Consider the following 20,884-nt stretch of genomic DNA (forward strand, 5'->3'; position numbering starts at 1 on the left):
CCAGGGCTGAGTCGCAGTGAGCCTGACTGTTGATAGAAATCTCTTCTTTGGGCATATCATGGTGCAGCCAGACGCCTGCTTCCTGTTTTCATGCAGTCATGGTCTTCAGTGAAGAGCCTCCCACTAATCCTTTTGAAATAAAAGGGAACAGGTACACATTAAGGATGTTTAATGCCCAGAGTGCATATCATGAAATCCTTCCACAGCCTATTAGATTGTAACTTCTCGGGAAGTAACAGGGGATGATCCTCTTCCTTCTCCCGTGCATAGCTCTCCTGGTTAGTGGCTGTAGCCTGTTGAACAGCTGTCTTCTCTTATTTGAGTTTTGTGCCCATTTTCTCCACTAGGACCGTGTTTACCAAATTGCGTCCCATAATAGGCTATTTCCTTAAGCTCTTCCATAACATCAGTTCTATGGCAGCAAAAATACACTTAAGGAATCACACCATCCCATTCTCATCTTGGATATTTCCAGTGTCAGCAAGCACATTAAAGACTCTGAGAAGTCCTGCAGGCAAGGACACTGTTTGACTACTACAGACCTATCGTGGAGATACTGTGGGTTCCCTTCCAAACCACTGCAATAGAGAGAGTACTGCAATAAGGCAATCATAATTCTTTTGATGGGGAGGAGAGGGTATTACCTTCAACTTGGAAAAAAATAAAAAAGCAAAATCTGTGAAGCACAATAAAACAAGGTACGCCTCTGTTTAGCCCTCTGTTTTCCATGACCCTAGAATCCCTGCTCTCTATTACTTGTGTTGTTCAGTGGAAAGCATTTTGGTTTAACATTGGTTTGGAGGCTCCTATCTCGGAGCGTCAGGCCTTTGCCCCAGGAGAAAGCAGGAAGGTTGGGCTGGGATCCGAGAGGAGGGGCCTGCAGAACTCCTTAGCTCACTGTGTCTTAGAGGGATGGATTGGCAATAGTGTACAACCACTGCGCCCTGCCAAAGAGCTGTTAGCGTGGACAGTGACCTCCTGCAAGAATGAGCCCGGCCCCCTGAAAAGTGTTTATAATCTCTGAAATTTCATACACCCTTGAAAAAAGGGAGAAGGTTTTCTGCAGCCAGTTTTGTACTTTTTCACAGCCATATATGGTACAAGATAGAGAAATGGCTCGACCAATTAGAACAAAAGCTTTCTCCTGAAACATATTGCTTGGGATTTTGAACAAATAAGTTCAAAAGAGAGGAAGGAGGTGTTTCATGGGTGATCTGGCTTCAAGAAATGAAAGATAAAGAACAGGAACACTTTTTTTAAGTTATCTTCCTTGAAATGTCAGCAGTTGAACAATGTCTCCTTACCCAGCTGAGTGGGAAGATTTCAAAAATATGTGTAGGGCACCTTTTGAGGTACAGGGTGTGGGGGAGGGAGGGGGAGATTTTAAGAATGTATTCTCTTTCTACGCTGCTATTACAGGTGAAACTTAAGTCCGGCTGTATACGAATGCTTCCAGCAAGTCTAGCCTTTCCTCGGCTTTACCGGTTCTTTATGCCAGTTAGTGGGGTTTGAAAACGTGCCCCGTGAAACTGGAGGAAAGGCAGTGGAAATTGTGTAGGAAAATGATACTTCCTTATGTTCTTTTACGGCTCTTTGGTTACCAACAGGGAAGCGAGTGACCTCATTACCCCTCGTTTCACTTGGTTTTCTCCAAAATAAGCCACTGAAGGAAAAGAATTACCTTGTCATGTATTAAAAAGAAATACCACCACCATTGCCCCAGCTGTCAAGGGCCTCTTTCCCACTGCCTCCTGGGTGAGAAAGTCGCCAGGAGAGCAGGGAACTTTGTGGTCGTGCAGAAAGAGGCAGCTTCATTGTTACGATAACACGCTTCTACAACCTGCACATTGATATGGGTCACACCTGCACAGACACTGGAGTACTCATATATGACATTTGCAGTGGCCGGTGTAGGAAGATTTACACCATACATAGAAGAAGAAAAAAAGATCATTGAAAGCATCACAAACATCACCAAGGTTTCTAGTCTTCTGAGTTCATTTAGCTTTAAAGAGAACAGCTGGCACGGTTAGCCAGGAGGGGAAAGCCAGGCACACCTGATTTTAATTTTGAACCATATGGAGGGGTCCAGTGTGAGTAATAGATTTTAGTTGTTTGATTTTTTTTCAACAGCCATTTCTGGGCACCTATTAGTGCATTAGCCATTTTTGCAAGAAAGCTGAGTGCAACTGCTAACCACTGTGCGGGGCAGCAAGGGTCAGGGACCCCAGAGAAGCCCCACAGGGCCTTGTGGCTCTTTAGATGAAAAGGCGTGGCTTCTGGTTTCCCAGAGGAAATAGCAGGGAAGGGGGACTGGGGGCAAAGGTTGGATATGGGTGTGAGGCGATGAGGCGGGCAGTGAGGCATCCCAATCAAGGAAAGAGCTCGACCAAAGAGTTAATGACAGCCAAGTTATGGAGAAAAAGCCAAGTGGTGTAATTTATGTGCCTGCCAGGGTTTATTAGAGGACTACTAGTCCGTTAATGCAATTGTTTTTCAAGCTAGAATGAAATAGCACTGAAAACTTTACAATTTCATGTGATTTGTTAACCATCAAACTAACAGAGAAACTTTAAAAAGAATTAACCAGCATTTATTGAGCCCTTTGTATATGCAACACCCATGCTAAACACTGGACATAAAGTAGTGAACCCTTCACCTGTGCAGGCCATGGTTGTCAGAATTCTGTTACCTGCACCCAATACAACTCTTATTTTTTTATTGTAATAAAATATATCTCACATAATATTGTCCATGTTAGCCATTTAAAAATACAATGCCCTGGCCCCGGCCAGGTGGCTCAGTTGGTTGGAGCATCGTCCCGTACACCAAAAGGTTGTGTGCGGGTTTGATTCCGATTGGGGCACATATGAGAGGCAACTAATCGATGTTCCTCTCTCACATCCATGTTTCTCTCTCTCAGAATCATTAGAAACATTAAGTACATTCACACTGTAGTACAACATTACACCATCTATCTCCCAAACTCTTTGTTCTTCTCCAACTGAAACTCTGTACCCATTGAACAATAACTCCCCATTCCATCCTCCCCCAGTCCCTGGCAACCACCATTCTACTTTCTGTCTCTATGAATTTGACTACTTTAGGTACCTCTTACCAGTGGAATTATGTAGTATTTGTCCTTTCATGATTGGTCCATTTCAGTTTGCATGTCTTTGAAGTTCATCCATGATATAGCACGTGTCAGAACTTCCCTCCTTTTGAAGGCTGAATTAACATTGCATTGTATGTACATACCACATTTAGTTTATCCATTCATTTATCCAAACAATATTTATTGTTTATCCATGGATGGACACTTGGGTTGCTTTTACCTTTTGGCTGTGGTGCGTAATGCTGCTGTGAATGTAGGTGTACAAATATCTGTTCAAGTCCCTGCTTTTACTTTGTTTAGGGTATTTACCCAGGATTGAAATTGCTGAATCATATTTTATGTTTAATTTTTTTCAGGAACTGTCATTGTGTTTTCCACAATGGCTGTGCCACCTTACATTCCCACAGTAACACTTATTTTCTGTTTTTGTTTTTTTAATAGCCATCTTAATGGGTATGAAGTGGTGTATCATAGTGGTTTTGTTTTGCGTTTCCTGATGATTGACGATGTGACTATCTTGCCATGTGCGTATTGGCTGTTTGGATATCGTCTTTGGAGAAAAGTCTGTTCAAGTCCTTTGCCCATTTTTAATCAGTTTGTTGTGTTGTTGAGTTACAGGGGCTCTTTGTATTCTGGATATCAATTCCTTATTATATATGGGATTTGCAAGTATTTTCTCCCATTTCATAGGATGCCTTTTCACTCTGTTCATAGTGCCCTTTGATGCACAAATGTTTTTAATTTTTGGAAGTTTAACTTATCTATTTTTCTTTTGTTGCCTCTGCTTTTGGAGTCATGTCCAAGAAATCACTGCCAAGTCCAGTGTCATGAAGCTTTTGTCCTCTGTTTTCTCCTAAAAGCGTTATACTTTTAGCTCTTACGTTTAAGTCTGTGATCCATTTTGAGTTATTTTTTATATAGTATAAGGTATTAATCCAACTTCATTTTTTTGCCTGTGAATATCCAGTTTTCCCAGCACCACTTCCTGAATGTACTCTCCTTACCCCATTGAATAGTCTTGAAAATCATTTGACCATATATGCAAAGGTTTCTTTCTGGGCTCTCTAGTCTACTCCATTGGTCTATATGTCTGTCTTTATGCCAGTATCACACAAACTTGATTATTGTAGTTTTGTAGTACGTTTGAAATCTGGACTTATGCGATCTCCAATTTTGTTCTTTTTCAAGATTGTTTTGGTTATTTGGAGTCACTTGAAATTCTGTATGAATTTTAGGGTGGATTTTTCTATTTCTGCAAAAACACACACACAAAACAACCCACAATCATTGGGATTTTGACAGGGGTTGAATTAACAACAACTTAAAAAAAAAGATTTGTTTGTATAAATCACTATCTGTATTCTAACTCGGTTGTTCCAGGAGCTTGTGGAATTGTAGACACAAGAAGATTCGGAGCATATGGACCCAGAGCCCAGCTTCTTCTCACTCCATGCCCTCTCACTGTCCTTGTGATTCTCATGCCTTCCTTCTCCCTCTCCCTACCTCCAAGGGTTCTCTCCAAGAAGGAATTGGAGAGAAGACTGTGTTGAAGCCTGTGCCCTTAATAGTAGACATTGGTCACAACAGCTCTGAGAAAGCTTCTCCAGCCAGGCTCAGGGCATCCTGCAGCACCACTGAGTGGATCGAGGGAGGCTCTGTGGTCTGGTGGCTAACAGGGTTGGGAAGAAATTGACTTAAGCAGCTCTGAAAACAGTCTCTAGTCTATGTGCCTGGAGTCTATGTACTTATACACACACACACACACACACACACACACACACACACACACACACACACAACTGGTTTCAATTACCCTAACACATTCGAATGCTCAAGATTGACACCTTAACAAATTATAGGAAATTGCAAACATTTTCCCAGGCCCAATAATCAGGCCTTTTCCTGAAGATTACAGGGAAGACTTAGGCAGGGAAACCTCCCCGAGGCAGGCTTGCAATCACAGTAGGGTGATGGGAGGTGGGATCCGCAGGTTTAGAGTACCCTCCCTGGGTACCTGCTGGCATTGGGACCAGACCACCAACATCTCCCTAACTCAGATCTGAACTGAGATGCTGGGGACAGAGGGACCCGGGGCCAGTGTTGGCCCTCGTGGAGGGAGAGAGGAAGACACGCTTGTTTATCTGTGGTGGACAGTATTTTCATTTACAAAGTATTTCGGTTACTGTCTGGGAAGGTGAAGGCTGGTTGCCAGAAAAACCAAGCTGTTCCCCTTCCTGAAGGAGGATTCATGCTCTCCCTAAACCCTTAAAAAAATTAGCAAAATAAAAGCCTTTCTTCAAAGGCATCCTGTCTGCAATATTTCAAATGAGACTTTTTCTTCTTGCTGTGGTTTGTCAGTTGGTGGTGGGTGGACCTTGTAAGCTGGTCTTTACAGGCCGAGATGTGCAGCCTGCAGATCCGTTAGTGGGACATAAAGTCTGTCTGGGGCCCTGTGATCAGCACCTATCAGAGTTCATTGTACATCCTAAGAGGGTGTCTTGGTATTTATCAGTTTGACTTACGGTATTTTGAGACTTGTTGGGTGTGATGTAAACTGTCAGTCTTACTATGTTTAGTAATCAAAAACTTGTGAAAGGGATTATTTTAAAAAATATCTTTGGCTAAACAAAGCCCGGTCATGTTGCCCTATCTGGCCATTCTCAGCAAAATGTCATGTTTAAATATGTATAAAGTTCTAAAAGTAGCCATCTTAGATTAGTTTTCAACCTTGCCTTTATTTGGGCCTTCTGACTTGATTTCTATTTGGTTGATTACATTTAAAAAGATTTAATATAACGTAAATATTTCTTGTTTAATGGAAAAGTGCTTCCCCAACTTTAGTCTTTCACAAACCTTTCGCGTGATTTTTGCCAAATCTGTGAACCACTTGTATTTGTTTGTTTCCTATTTTCCTTAAATCAACTCAAATTTAATCTACATTTAATAGTCATGAAACTGCAACTTTATAGATGGCTATTTATCTTTCCTAATATGCAATAAGATAAATATGTAACTTTTAAAATCTAAAAGTGCTCACCCATGTGCCCTGTAAAACAAGGTCACCTCCCTCAGAGGCCCACATGGCAGTGTTGGGGAAATACTGATGTTCTTTCAGGCTTTTCTCCTTTCTCCCTCTTCAATGCCTTTGCTCTAACAAAGGTTCCCAGACATGAGAAAAGAAATGAGCTTTCCATTATTAAGGAGAGAAGTGCTCTTAATTTTAAAGGACTCACCCCACCCTCTCTTTTCCATGCTTGCTTTCATACAATACTAGCATTTCTGAATTCACTAGAAACTTCTCCAAGGTTGACTATACTTGGACCAGGTCTCTCCATTTATTAGTAAACATCCTGAGAGGACTTTGGAGGGGACTGTTTGGAGGTGGAGAAGCCCTGTGTGTCACAGCTGAGAGTGATGGTAGAACTTGGTGAGTGGGCTGCGTTCATGGGCCAGAGGGACAGGCCTGGCTGTGGCCCAGCCACACAGGGCCACGTGGAGTCCCGCTGAGATGGGATAGAAATAGAGCTGAAAGGACTCTAGGGAGACAGCTCATCCTGTTTCTTACAAGTGGGGCGACTGGGGCGTAGAGGGGCAAAACAGCATATCTAGGGCCACACCCTTTGTTGATGACAAGCTCTGAGGCTTGGTAAGAAAACTCGTGCTCAGAATCTCAGCACCTGGTATTAAAGATGGCTGCTTTCCAAAGACAGAGGAGCAGGCCCCACCAGCCACTTCACCAGCATCTGAAGTGAGTGACAGAGTCGTGTCAAGTGAACCTGGGCAGACCACACAGGACCCTGAGCCCCCTTCATGATTAAGGGGATTTTGGCCATGACACAAGCGACAGTATTGATCTGAACCTCAGCTGCCTTGTCCTCCTGCTTAGGGAAGTTCTGGAAAGCAAGTGCACAGGCATCTCCAGGTGCTTCCCTTTATAGCAGTAATGAGTGTCCTTCAGATGCCCCCAGGATCTCACAACCAGGGGAGCCCAGGCTAAGGGCCAACGGGGGCAGGGAGGAGGGGTTCTGAAGCTCCAAGCCCTGATCCTGGGGTGTGGGGTTTTGTCTTTTTTCTGAGTTTAGACTGAGAAGTTTTAATAAAACCCTAATGACTAATCACAAATTGTGTCTCCCATTGCATTAACTATAACTTGCAAATGTCAAAACTACCAACCAATAATTCAGAAACCATGTATAGTTGACCTTGAACAATCCGGATTTGAATTGTGCAGGCCCACTGATACATAGATTTCCCCCAATAAATACTATAAACGTATTTTCTCTTCCTTGTGATTTTCTTAATAACATTTTCTTTTCTCTAGCTTATTTTATTGTAAAAACACAGTATATAATACATAAAACATACAAAATATGTATTCGTGGACTTTATGTTGTTGGTAATGCTTCCACTCAGTAGTAGGTTGTTAGTAGTTACATTTTGGGGGAGTCAAAATTATACATGAAATTCAGCTGTTTTTCTAGGGTTAACTGTATAACCATTTCCGGGGCTCTGGCAGGTGTTGGGACACAAAGATGAATCGGGAAGGGGGCGGGGGTGTCTGTCCTGGAGGAACTCACAGACCAGTGGAATAAAAAACCAGCCCATAGCATGACAAACTCGAGTCACCTCCTCTGTGAGAGTTTCCCAAACCCTCCAGGAAGAATTGGTGGATCCCGGTCCTTGGGTCTTGTACAGCCCTCACAGCCCTTTATGTGATTGCTCTGTTCTGTTTTGAGGTCTGTTGCCCCTTTGGACAGTGAATTCGTAGAGGGCAGCAGCTGCACTTTATGCAACTCTGTATTTCCAGTGCCTGGTGTAATTAGGTGGCCCCCCAGAATCCTTTTATGGGGAGGTATGGGCAGTCTCCTAGGAAAACACAGAGTAGGGAGCAGTTCCATGTGATGCAAGCCAGACAGTTCCTTCAGCTGGAGGGTCTCAGACAGTGGCGGAGGAGAAGGCACTGAGCTGGGGTCTGAAAGACAAGTAGGAGTTTCTGGGAGCTGTCTCACCAGGGCCTGAGAAGTGACTCTGTGAGTGCCTGTCCCGCCTACATTGTGTGAGCCCTTTCCCTCCATCACACATCTTTCCTGAGGGAGACGAGCATCTTCAGTTAGTCTGCACATTTCACTTAGACAAACCCGGGGCCTGTGTAACTCTGGGTCAGTCCTTAGCTAGTTAGTTGTTGGCTAATTTCCAGATGGATATGTTGCCCCGCTGGTGTGGCTCATTTGGTTGAGCATCGCCTCATGCACTGAGGGGTCGTTGTTTCGACTCCCATTCAGGGCACATGCCCAAGTTTTGGGCTCAATCCCCAGTAGATGGCATGCAGGAGGCAGCCTATGAATGTTTCTCTCTCAACGATGTTTCTCTCCCCTCCCTTCTCTCCCTCTCCTTTCCTCTTCTCTAAAAATCAATAAAAACATTTAAAAAAAAATACACAGAGATGCTAGGTAAGGGCATTTCTCATCGAAACCATTTCCAACAAGCCTTATGAGTTCCAAGGAATGCGTGGGAGCAGAGACGGCCCAGTGATTCATGTGTGTATGGTCAGTGCATGGTCAGTGGGGAATATGCCTAAAACTTCTTTGGGGAAGAGCAGTGTGCCTCTAGATGTGACGTCGTCATTCCTGTAAGACTGTTGCAACCTGCTCCCAAAGTGCCCTTCTCCTGAGCACTTATTTCCTAACAGATGGTACAATGGATTCATGAATGGTGTTGACTGTCATTTGTTCCTCCCGCTAGGATGTATGCTCCAGGAGGGCAGGGATCTTTGTTTGTCATCGATGTATCCCAAGTGCCTAGAACCATGTCTGCACATACTAAGGTGCTCATTGAATGAGTGACTATTGATATGAATGGATATATTGAATGAATGAATGAATGAATGAATGAATGAATGAATGCTCTGCCCAGGTCTCAGCCTCCCCTGATAAAGGGAGAACAGCTGTCCTAAGAGAAATAGAATTGGGCATTGGAAGGGCATTAGGATTTCCTCCAGAGAGCCGGCCTCTGGGGTACAGGCTGCCTCCTTTCCAGTGTCTGGGCTGGCTCAGGCCTCACCTCAGATGTCATAAACACACCTAGGCAATAGGAAAGGCGGTGCCTGGAAAGCACTCTCGTCCTTCACGTGCTGTTGTTGAAAGGTATTCTTCCTCAAAGGAGGTCGCCGTGACGTGGTCCCACAGGAGCACTGTGTCAGGAGCCCTGGGTCCCATTGCAGGGACGTTCGCTTCCAGCTGCATGAGTTAGGGTCTGTCGTTAGCCCTCCCTGAGCTTCAGTCTCCTCATCCCTAAAGTTGGGCAGTTATCCCCTCTTCACCGCGTGTGTGCCAAACACTGTGCCCCGACACCCCGAGGCCCTCTGGAAGCAGCACCAGGCTGCGAGAGCTCGGAAGGCAGGCAGTGTGGGTGGGTGCCATGAGCCTGTCTCTGAGCCAGTCTCCGGCCTCCCCAGGAAAAGATCCAGCACCGCCCCGTGAGTTTTCTTAGGGAGGATTGTGCAGCACCCCACCCCCACTCCCCATCCCAACCCAAATCCCCAGTAAGTCAGGAAGATGTATGTGTTTTAAAACATTGGGAGGTCTGCTTTGGATCACCCTGGGCTGTGGCTTCCCTGAGCAGCTGAGAGCGAGGGAAGCCGTTCCCCTGCCCCGGCACTCCCCCCCCCCCACCCCCCCTACCCCCCCACCCCCCCGCACTGCGCGTGTCCCACACAGGGGCTGCCTTCACTCCGCTTGGGCGGCCGTTGACTTTTAAATCATAAAAAGCCGCTCTGTACACAGTTTACTCTGTTGCTAGAAGGCAGCGGAAGATAGGTATTAGAGAGAGAGAGAGGAAGAAAAGAAGGAAAGAAAGAGCAGAAGAAGCAGCCGTTAATCCCGCCGGCTTCTGGGCACCGGAGCAGTTACGGATGACAAAAGCTAATTAGAAACATGAGCAGTTTAACCAGAAACACTTGTGACAATTGGAAGGACAGCTTCTCTGGTAGGAGAGCTTTTCACAGGGAGTTGTTTCGGGAGAAAGTGGCTGCCGCTCGGTAAGTCCTGTCACTCTGACTGCAAACAGGGATGTGCGCTCTGGGGTCTGAAGTGCCGCATCCGTCTGCTCTGTGCACTGGGCAGGCGGGTGGGCAGGCGCAGCGGGTGCGGGTGGGCACGGGGCTCAGCCGCCACGGGCCTTCTGCTGCCTTGGCTCTGACGCCCCCCTTAGTCACAGCCAGGGCTGTGTGGTGCTGGCTGTTCCTGAGGAGGGCGCTACGGTGCTCATGTCCGTGATAGGGGCCCCCTTGGTGGTGAGCAGAACTCCAGTTGGGAACCCGCCCTTCCCAGAATAAATTCCAGTTCCAGTTTGGAAATATGCTGAGGCTTTTCTGAGCAGAGTCTGGCCGGGGACATCCCCCCTGAGCGCCAAGGGGGAAGCCTTGACTTTCAGATAACCCGCGACAATGAAGCCCTGTGCACAGCTTATCCGCTAAGCTGAAAAGTCTTTCCTACTTTAAGTCTAGTCTGAATCGTGTTTGTAACTCTTTAAAAGTGCCAAACATAGGGAAAACGGATCTGCTCTGATGGGACTTAGCAACTTCTGTGGGTAATCATCCTTCTGTGAAGATGATGCTTGGTTTTCTTCTACTCCTTTTTTCCCTCCAAAAAAATATTTTTATTGATTTTCAGAGAGAGGAAGGGAGAGGGAGAGAGAAACATTGATGTGAGAGTGAAACATCAATCGGCTGCCTCCTGCATGCCCCCTATGTATTGGTCATTTGCCCTGACCCAGAATCAAACCGGCAGCCCTTTGATGTATAGGACAGGAGGGTGCCTAACCAACTAGCCACACTGGCCAGGGCTTTTCTTTTTCTTCTTTTTTTGCCTGTTCTGTGTTAATGTATCTGCTATATTGTTTTCTTAAAGTTGGGTTGGATAATGCTCAATTGTTTCTCGTAACTGGGAAATGGTGCTGTGGGCTGAATAACTCAAAAGCAGTAGACATTTCCTGCATCCTTCCTACAACACCACAGTGGGGGTGCAGGTGTGAGTTTGTTTCTTTTTCTGTAAATATAAGTGTTAATTGTGCTTTGTGCATGCACATTTGATCTTAAGATCAGCGTGCCTTTGCACAGCACGTGCGGAAATGTGAACTGTGAGTGATGGAGAGCAGGAGGAAGTCGAGGAAGGATTTGAAATTAGCCTCAGGTAACGCACAGAGCAGGGAGTGGGGCTCTGAGGCACTTGGGCTGGGAGTGAGCGCCTGAGGCACCATGGCCGACCCTCCTCGCCGTCAGTGAGGCAGGCCCACCAGTGTAACTCAGTCTCCCTTCTCTCTCCCTTCTCCGCAGAGCCCTTGGCCAGCCCCACCTCCTCCCACCCCGGGATGAGCGAAAGTGCACCTGCTTCTTTCGAGAGTGGCAGCAGCTCCACCCTTGCTAACTGCGGTGTCTCCTCGGCCATCCCCCAGCCCGGCGCGGCCACCAAGCCCTGGCGCAGCAAGTCCATCAGCGTGAAGCACAGCGCCACGTCGTCCATGCTCTCGGTCAAGCAGCCCGTGCCCGAGGCCCCCAGGCCCAGCCCCGAAGCCTTGAAGCCAGCGCCCAACACCCAGAAGTCCATGCTGGAAAAGCTGAAACTCTTCAACAGCAAAGGGGGCTCCAAGGCAGGGGAGGGCCCGGGGTCTCGGGACACGAGCTGTGAGCGCCTGGAGATTCTGTCCAGCGTCGAAGAGAGCGAAGAGATGGAGGCCACCGGCCGCACGCTCTCCACGGCGGGCCCCGCTTCCAGCAGCCCCAAGATCGCACTCAAGGGCATTGCCCAGAGAACGTTCAGCCGGGCGCTGACCACCAAGAAGAGTTCCCCGAAAGGCAACGAGAAGGAGAAGGAGAAACAGCAGCGGGAGAAGGAAAAGGAGAAAAGCAAGGACCTTGCCAAGAGAGCCTCTGTGACGGAGAGGCCGGACCTCAAAGAGGGGCCCAGAGAAGACCCCAGCGGGGCAGCCGCGACCGAGATGCCAAAAAAGTCCTCCAAGATCGCCAGCTTCATCCCCAAAGGGGGCAAGCTCAGCAGTGCCAAGAAGGAGGCCGCGGCCCCTTCCCTCAGTGGAATACCAAAACCAGGGATGAAGAGCATGCCCGGGAAGTCCCCAAGTGCCCCTGCCCCTTCCAAGGACGGGGAGCGGAGCCGGGGTGGGAAGCCGAGCTCGGGGCTGCCCCAGCAGAAGCCCCAGCTGGACGGCAGACACTCCAGTTCCTCCTCCAGCCTGGCGTCCTCGGAAGGCAGAGGCCCCGGCGGGACCACCCTGAACCACAGCATCAGCAGCCAGACTGTCAGCGGCTCCGTCGGGACCACCCAGACCACAGGAAGCAACACCGTCAGTGTTCAGCTACCTCAGCCCCAGCAGCAGTACAGCCACCCCAACACTGCCACGGTCGCACCGTTCCTGTACAGGTAGGAGCAGCCGCCACGCCCTCCCCGGGCCATGGACAAGGGGGCTTTCTGGTGGCTTCTAGGTGACTGAGGGCAGGAACCAGGACTGCCCTCTGGGAACATTTAGGTCAACAACTGAGGTACCAGGGATAAGCTCTCACAGAGGTATAGGCAGTGCGCCTGAGGGAACAATGAATACAGCAGGGCTTGGGGAGAGTCAGAGAAAGCTAAAGAGAGGAGGTCAAATTTGAGCTGACCCAGGATGAGTAGGAGTGCACCAGGCCTGTGGGGATGGGGAGTGGGGACTGGGTGGCGGAGGGTGGGGGGGGGGGCGGGAGAGGTGCGGGGGTGCATTTCAGAAGCAGCAGCAGCATGAGCAGATGCGTGAGGGGTGGTTTGGTGTCACTCAGCAGGCTCCAACATCAGCCCATCCTGAATGTACTTTAAAAATGAAAACCCCAGAAGCCACCCTGCTGAGTAGCTGAGGCTTCTCCTCACAGAGGTGTGGTCTTGGACGCCGTTTCTCACCACAGCACACAGAGTAAGCACGTTTCCAGTCCCTGCTGTGTGCTGGGGTGTCGGAGGAGAGAGCAGGAAGAGGGAGATGGGGAGCGGCGAGCGGGGCCAATTCTAGAAGGAAAGAACCAGGGTGTACTGAGGAGACAAGCCTGGGTGTTTGCATCCGACTGTCCTTCTGTCTGTTATCTGTCCCTCGGTCTCTGACTCTGATGGCAGCACATCCATAGGAACATGCGTGGAGCCAGGCGCTGCTCGCTCTGCTCTGTGTGGCTCTGGCCCCGTGAGAGCCTCTGGCTGCCCAGCTCCACCACACGCCTTTGCGGGATGCAGACACTGGCCGGGCTCTACTTGGTGCATGTGGAGGAGTCCTCTCCAGCAGATGGCAGCTCCCCTAGCACTGATCCTAAGGAAGCCCCAGAGCTGTGCTCACAGTAGGCAGTTGATCGATCCTGAGCTTCGGATGTGTCGTGTCCTTGACCACACTGCACAGCTGGATGATAACCGATACCTCTACATAGCAAAAGGGGACTAAGGATTGAATGATTGAATGCCATATCCTATGCTCTCATTTTATAGTTTCCACCCTAAGTACATTCACATACACAGCTGTACACACACACTCATACGCCCATAGGTATGTGGAAGTACATCAACAGTCACATGTAAGTGTAAGCACAGGTACATATTTGTATATAAAATGCTAGTGCACATATGCACACGTGTGTACATAGCCGTTCATAGGCTTAGACTCGTGCCCATTCCCCTGCTTCCCTGCCTGAGTGGTGTCCTAGGAGATTGTTAGCACTCCTGCCAATAGCTGCTGGCAAGACTGCCTGGAGTGGTTTCAGAGTAAAGCCAGCTGGGTCCAGCCAGTGAGGCAATGTCAGGCCTGAGGGTCACGCCCGAACCTTGTAACTGGGAGCTAGTCATCTTTTTATTAAATCACGTCATCAGCTCAGCTAACAGTCCAGAGAAGAGGGCCAAGGCTTAGATAACGACTCAGCACTCGTCTGCACGCACAGCTTTTAATACAGTTGTTCTCTGAACAGTTTTCAAAATTAAAATATATGGCAGTCTTTGATCACCATCAGTCCTATCCCCCCTGTTTTTGGGTCTGGAATCATTTACAAGTTTATAAAATATCTAACCTTTCTTTAAAAATTCAAAGCTTTTTTGTTTTGTTTTTGTTAATCCTCACCTGAGGATATTTTTCCCATTGGGTTTTAGAGAGAGTGGAAGGGAAGGAGAGATGGGGGGCGGGGAGGAGGGCAGGAGAGAGAGAAAGAGGGGAAAAAATACCGACATGAGAGAGTCATATCAATTGATTGTTCCATGCATGCGCCCGACTGGGGCCAGGGATCGAACCTGCAACCGAGGCACGTGCCCTTGACTGGGAATCGAACCCTTTACCCTGCGGTGCACAGGCTGGCACTCTAACCACTGAGAACACTGTCCAGGGCAAACATTTCAAGCTTTTTTATGAGAGGAAACACTCTTAATGGTAAAGAGCAAGCGTCTGGCAAGTAGGAGGAAGGAGAAAATTCCTTGTGTATCTGTCAAGCCTCACGTTAAGCTTCCCCTGTCTGATGTCCCTCTGCCCCTCGAGGTGCCTTTTCGCTTTAGGTGAGCCAGGCAGAGGCTGGGGAGGAAAGCGCTGAGATGGAGCCAGGGCCCCTGGCCTCTGTCCCTCCTGCAGCACCCTGTGTGGTCCTGGGACTGGCCTCAGGAACCACCGCTGAGTGAGCACCATGTGTGCGCAGAGACCCAGCTAAGAGCTCTTCATGCCTCGGCTCATTTCTTCATCCCCACGTTTCTATGAGCTGCCTACCTTTTTTGAAATCCCCGTTCTATAGCTGAACAAGTGGAGGCTTAGAGGAATTAGATAACTTGCTCTCAGTCACAGAGCTAATAGCCAGGGGAGCTAGTGTTTAACCCCTCTGCTCAGTGAGAGAGAACATTGCTGGCCACTGCACTGTCTCCGCTCTGCAGATCGCGCATCTCTGCGACTGATTGTCTCCATCTCTAGAGAGAGAGACTCGATCAAACAGGTTTTTAAAATGGTGCAGACTTCCTTGATGCGTTAAATCCCTCTCTCCAGTTGATGGCTCGCTGTATGTAACCTACAGGGCTCTCCCCATATCCTCTCCATGTTAGTGATTTTACCAGGGGATGAAAGGAAGATAAATCATTTTAGGAATCACTCAGAATGAATTTGGTTTATCAATGTAGAAGCAACAGTGAACGCCTCTATCACTTTTATGTCATCCCACATGTGGTTTTTGTAGTAGCCAGGAGAGGTTGCCGTTGTTCCCACTATACGGATGCAGGCCCGGGGATTCAGAGGTGAAGTGACTTACTCCCATGTGCATGGCTGTCAAGTTACGGACTCCAGACCTGAAGCCAGCTACAGGGTCAGGCCCCAAGTGTGATGTTCTTCCCGCTGCCCAGCGCCATCCTAGACGTAAACGTTTCTCATTCATTCATTCATTCATTCAGTGCATTTATCCTGCCTTGAGTGCCTGCTCAGAGTGTGAACTTAACAAGTGGTGTTCTTATGGGCACATGTCAAAGAGCCAGTCTTCGCCTGCAGAGCTGTCCATCTAGTTGAGGAAAGATTTATTAATTACATCAGAGTGTAACGAGCAGGCCTCAGGAGAATAAGGAATGCTGTAGGCATGCACACGGGGTGGCGTGATCATCTGGCTGATGGCTAAGCCAGGGAGGGCTTCCAACTCAAGATGACTCGGGACTGCATCTTAAAGGCAGATTAGGAGCAAACTAAAGAAGAAAGAGGAGCGGGGCCTTTAGGCAGAGCTCACAACAACTACAGAGACAACACCGCCAAAGACATGGCACGATCTGGGGATGGAGAGGAGCCACGTGTGGGTGGGGCAGAGGGCAGGCCTGTGTGTACAGGGCAGGAGTGGCAGGAGATGGGGCTGGGAGTGAAGGAAGACTTCCGTGCAATAGGGCACCTTCTAACGCAGTAAGGAGTGTAGACCTTATTCTGTGGGAAATGGGAAACCATTGGTGGCCTTTGATCAGAGGGTGATGTGGTCACATCAGGATCACAGAGAACAGTGGAGATGGTGTGGGAGAGGAGCAGGCCTAGGGGCAGCCTGGGATAGAGCCCGTCTCCTGCTTGGGCCCCAAAGGCAGTATAAAAAGACACGAGTCTCAGGATGAGCCGGGCTGTGGCGGAGGGAACTCCAGGCCTCTGGATGGAGCAGTCACCACGTGTCACCGGCAGGTGGAGCGCATTCAATCCAGAGTTTCTTATTTTTACTGGAGAAGGCAGAATTCCAGCTATTTCTTGTGAAATCTCCCAATTTTTAAATGTTGAAACTAATTCAAAAGCTTTCAAATAGTGTGCATACCAATGAGAACATAATCTGTGGGTTGGTTTTTACACCTGGCTGCCACGTACAGCCCCCGGGCTGGAGGCAGCGTACCTGTTTACAAAGCCCTGATGGGGCCGAGGCAGAGATGAAGAGAGCTGGGCCTCTGGCCAGCGGATGCAGAGGAACACTGGGAATATGAAAACTCTTTAAAGGTAGAGATGACCAGAACTGGGAACCGATGGCTCCAGGCCAAAGGGAGGAGGACTAGATAGATGACTTGAGGGTTATCAGCACATCCCCCACATTTAAGACAGTTCTCATTCTTGGCAAATGCTTTCTTCATAGACAGTGAAGTCTGGTTGTGAATTAGCTCAGGATGCTAATGAATTAATAATGTTACACCCGGGGTTATGCATCTGAATGCCGCTATACATTTGCATGCCCTAAATGAACAGGGGTAGTCAGGGCAAGCACACATTGCATGAAGCCGTTGCCTCAATTGTCTTGACAAATAAGGGCCTGGAGAAGGTTTGGGGAAGTACACATTTCAGTCAAATGTTGAAAGAATGATCAATGAGACCTTTCATGTCAGCAGATCTGAGCTGTGAATCAGACACCTGGAGGGCAAACACACCTGCTTGGCACGAAGTCCTGACTGGTGTGTCACAGTCACCTTTCCAGAGAGCCCATGCCAGGAGGAGTGGGGTGGGGTGGGGTGAGGAAGGGGGCTGCCAGTGGAGTCATCTTATGCTTGACTTGCTGGTGTTGCTGGTGACGTAGAAGTCGCTGTCTGGCGTTGACTAAATGGTCCAAACCACCCAGTACTCTCCAGCATTTTTCCTGCCAGACCCAGCGCCCTGATGGGGACACAGAGGAGCTTTCCCCAGTGCAGGAGAGCAGACCCTCCATTTGGGCGATGAATATTTCATCTTTTCCAGTTTGGTGGCTCTCTCTGTTTCTAGGACATTGCTCCACATGCGCAAATGAATTATTTAGCGTCAGTCTGCTGGTCTGCTCCATCCTAAAGCTTCTTGCTGCAGGAGGGGCTGGGGAGGAGGGGAGGGGCTGTGGAAAGAACGCAGTGGTCCAGACGTGGGAGTTACCGCTCGTGACAAGCATCTCTGCTTTGGTTTGTGTGTGAAGGTCCCAGACAGACACCGAAGGGAATGTTACCGCCGAGTCCAGCTCCGCGGGGGTGAGCACGGAGCCCAGCCACTACTCCAAGAGTGGACAGCCTGCCCTGGAAGAACTCACCGGTGAGTGTGGAGCCCCAGAAACTCTGTGTCCCTTGGCGATGCGGCCTCCTGTGGGACCGCCTGCTGGGAGGGCATGAACCCAGCATGATTCGAAGTTGGTTTGCTGTGGCATTGATCGATGAGCTAAACCAGTGGTCGGCCAACTGCTGCTCGGCAAACCGCGGCTCGCAAGCTACATGCGGCTCTTTGGCCCCTTGAGTGTGGCTCTTCCACAAAATACCGATTTCTGCGCATGGGCCATGAAGTTTCAATCGCACTGTACGTGCGGGCCCGCACGTGGTATTTTGTGGAAGAGCCACAGTCAAGGGGCCAAAGAGCCGCATGTGGCTCGCGAGCCGCGGTTTGCCGACCACGGAGCTAAACAAATTTATAATTTTTATTATTATTTTTCTTCTCTTTCTTTCCAGCTCTGTCTCTCACACAGTCTGTTCCCTCCTCCTTAGAACTGCACATAAGCCTCTTACCTGTTGGCAAAGCATCTTTTAAGCTACGTCCCATTTCACGTGTGTGGGGGCACTGGGTTGCTCTGACACTGAACTTGAAGCACCTTGTTTACTCTTAAAATCTCTTTCCAACAAAAGTTGGGACTCAAGATACTGCCTTTTTTTTTCTTTCCTGTATGGAAACACCGATTGAACATTGTTCTCAGCATCCTCTATTAACTGGAAAGATTACAGTACGCTGCTTTTACCAAAACCAAAAAAAAAAATTATTTAACTATAGCCTAGACCAGTGGTCGGCAAACTCATTAGTCAACAGAGCCAAATATCAACAGTACAACGATTGAAATTTCTTTTGAGAGCCAAATTTTTTAAACTTAAACTATATAGGTAGGTACATTGTTATTAACTTAATTAGGGTACTCCTAAGGCTTAGGAAGAGCCACACTCAAGGGGCCAAAGAGCCGCATGTGGCTTGCGAGCCACAGTTTGCCGACCACGGGCCATGATGATTAAAGGGGCATTCTATAAAAACATAGAATCCACAGCTGTCATGGAATTAATTCCACAAATATTAACGCTACACCTTCAGTCTTCATTTAAAGGAGAAAATTTAGCATCTGAGTTAGAATGCCTGCTGCAGTGCATTCTGGGTGTCCACCTCTGTCTCTCTTCCCGACCACTGTGCCCTGGGTTCCAGCAACTTCTAACCAGGGAAATGAGTGGTAAGCACTTTTAGCAGTGACTGTTATTCTCCTATCTTACCACTTCCAGAGTTGCACTGAAAATTGAATCTGTGTTATTCAATCTGTGTTATTGAATCTGTGTTTGAAATCCATTTATCAGACTCATTGTCCATGACCACATCATTTAAATAGCCACTCCAGCTGCAGCATTGGTCTGCAGCCCATATGATCGAATCTTACCCATCTCACCAGTAGCTCCGAGGATTAATTTCCAACGATCATCTGAATTTTTTAACTATTTCCTTCTGCTTTTGCCAGCTGGGCACAGCAATGGGGCAGAGAGTGCTCAAGCCGTTTGTGAGCGACCCATCTTCCAATCGTTTGGGGCCCCACATGTGGGATGGATTCTGCTTGCTTTTCTCCGGGGTTTGTAGCTCCCTTGCACGCATGGGCGGGCACAGATAGCCCAGGAAAAGGACCAAGGGAAGGTGTGGAGCTCATATGCCTGCTCAGGTCTCCGCACACATCCCAGCTCGTGTTCTATGTGCACACATCAAGAGAGCGAGGCCAGGCTTCAGAGCCCCGCGTGGATCAGATGTGTGTCCTGAGGAGCAGTGTGGATGCGTGTCAGGCATGCGGTTCAGCAAACGTCACATTTGGAAAAGCAGCCACCAGAGAACATTCTGCATAACACATTCTGGAGCATGTGATCCAATAGCAGCCTGTGATCGCTAGCTTTTCTCCTCCTGCCCAGGGCTCCGCTGCCTCGGGACCGTGAAACCAGCCGAGAGCTCAGAGATCCGGAGTGCTGTCGGCTGCTTCGGGGAACAGCCCTGTGCAGCCAGTCGGGCCTGAGCAAGCCTCTCCCCCGTTCAGTGAAATGGTGCTGGTGGCTAATGAACAGTTCTTCATGGGTCTTTACATCCAAGCAGTAGGACTCCTCACGTGTGTGACTGTGGGGTGAATTATTTTGTGGAGACGCTGCATGGTGGCAACAGGGTTGAATTTAACTTTTCCATAACTGATCCCTTGAAATGGAAACGAACGGTGCGTTTATTTAGGAATGGACTTTTATGAGGCTGTTTGATCAGTTGCTTAGTTCTTCCCCGTGCTTATGCAAATAGATGGATTTTCCCGAGGTGCTTTGTCAGGTACATAGCATTACAGTTAAGACCGCATCTTGGATTGCAGAGTTTGGAGGAACCACACACTCCTGTTTGTTTACTATCCAGCCTGTCACTCACTGATGACTCCTCTTTCAGATTCTGCTTGGGTATTTCCTGTGACGGGAAGATTATTCCTTCATAAAGCAGCCTTTCCATGTTTTGTGGCTTTAATGGGTAACAGGGTTCTTTATTCTTATATTTCTAATCCCTGGATAGAATCCAGCTTCCTAAAGCCCACAGACAATGTCGATCTTTGCCATGTAGCAGCTTGTCCCTTAAGCCTTCCTCTTCCAAGTAAGAATCCCAGGTTCCTTCCATGTTCAACACCCTCACCCGACATCTCTAAACACAGCCCAGAATGTGCGGTGTTCTCTCCATCATGGCCAATGACTTGAGGGAGGGCTGCCCTTGGCAGACGCGAAAGGCACAGGTAGACGTGGAATAGCTTAATTTTTATGATCTCTTTACATGAGCTGAAAGGATCCTGCTCTCTACACTAGAGCATGGCTACCAGGTATATTATTACTTTGTTTGGTCTGAGAGCTGGGGAGAATCTTACACTCAGGCATCTTCCAAGGAGGCAGAATTGACAGTTCAGAACATGACCCCCTAAGCAGAGCAAGTGATTTTACTAGTTTGCATTTCTGTATCGCTCTTGGAATCTGGTGTATATAGGGCTGTGCGGGAAGCGCACATTTCCCAGCAGGACCCCCAGACGCCCCCAAGGGGGAACCAGGACAGTAGAATCCAATGAGCCCTCATTTTGTGCCAGGCATATCTTATGTGTCATCTCATCTGATCCCCCTCCTACCCTTCGAAAGGAAGGATTTTATCCCCATTTCACAGATGTCCTTTGGAGAGAATAGGTGACTTGTCCAAGGTCAAGTGGCTAATCTGCAGCCATGCCACGATTCAGACCTTTATCTCTCGGAATGCAAAGCCCACGCT

At 48.4% G+C, this 20,884-nt stretch overlaps 1 protein-coding gene across 8 annotated transcripts in view; it reads left to right on the forward strand.

Moving 5' to 3' along the window:
• NAV2 (neuron navigator 2) overlaps nucleotides 1–20,884 on the forward strand; it is a 366,516-nt gene that overhangs the window by 198,742 nt on the left and 146,890 nt on the right. For all 8 annotated transcript variants that reach the window (XM_059709138.1, XM_059709130.1, XM_059709131.1 and 5 more), the window contains 2 exons: nucleotides 11,448–12,549; nucleotides 17,532–17,644. In XM_059709138.1, the coding sequence (XP_059565121.1) occupies nucleotides 11,448–12,549; nucleotides 17,532–17,644 (1,215 nt within the window). The remainder of the gene's footprint in view (nucleotides 1–11,447; nucleotides 12,550–17,531; nucleotides 17,645–20,884) is intronic.

This window comes from Myotis daubentonii, chromosome 9, assembly GCF_963259705.1.
Source record: "Myotis daubentonii chromosome 9, mMyoDau2.1, whole genome shotgun sequence".
Taxonomy (NCBI): domain Eukaryota; kingdom Metazoa; phylum Chordata; class Mammalia; order Chiroptera; family Vespertilionidae; genus Myotis; species Myotis daubentonii.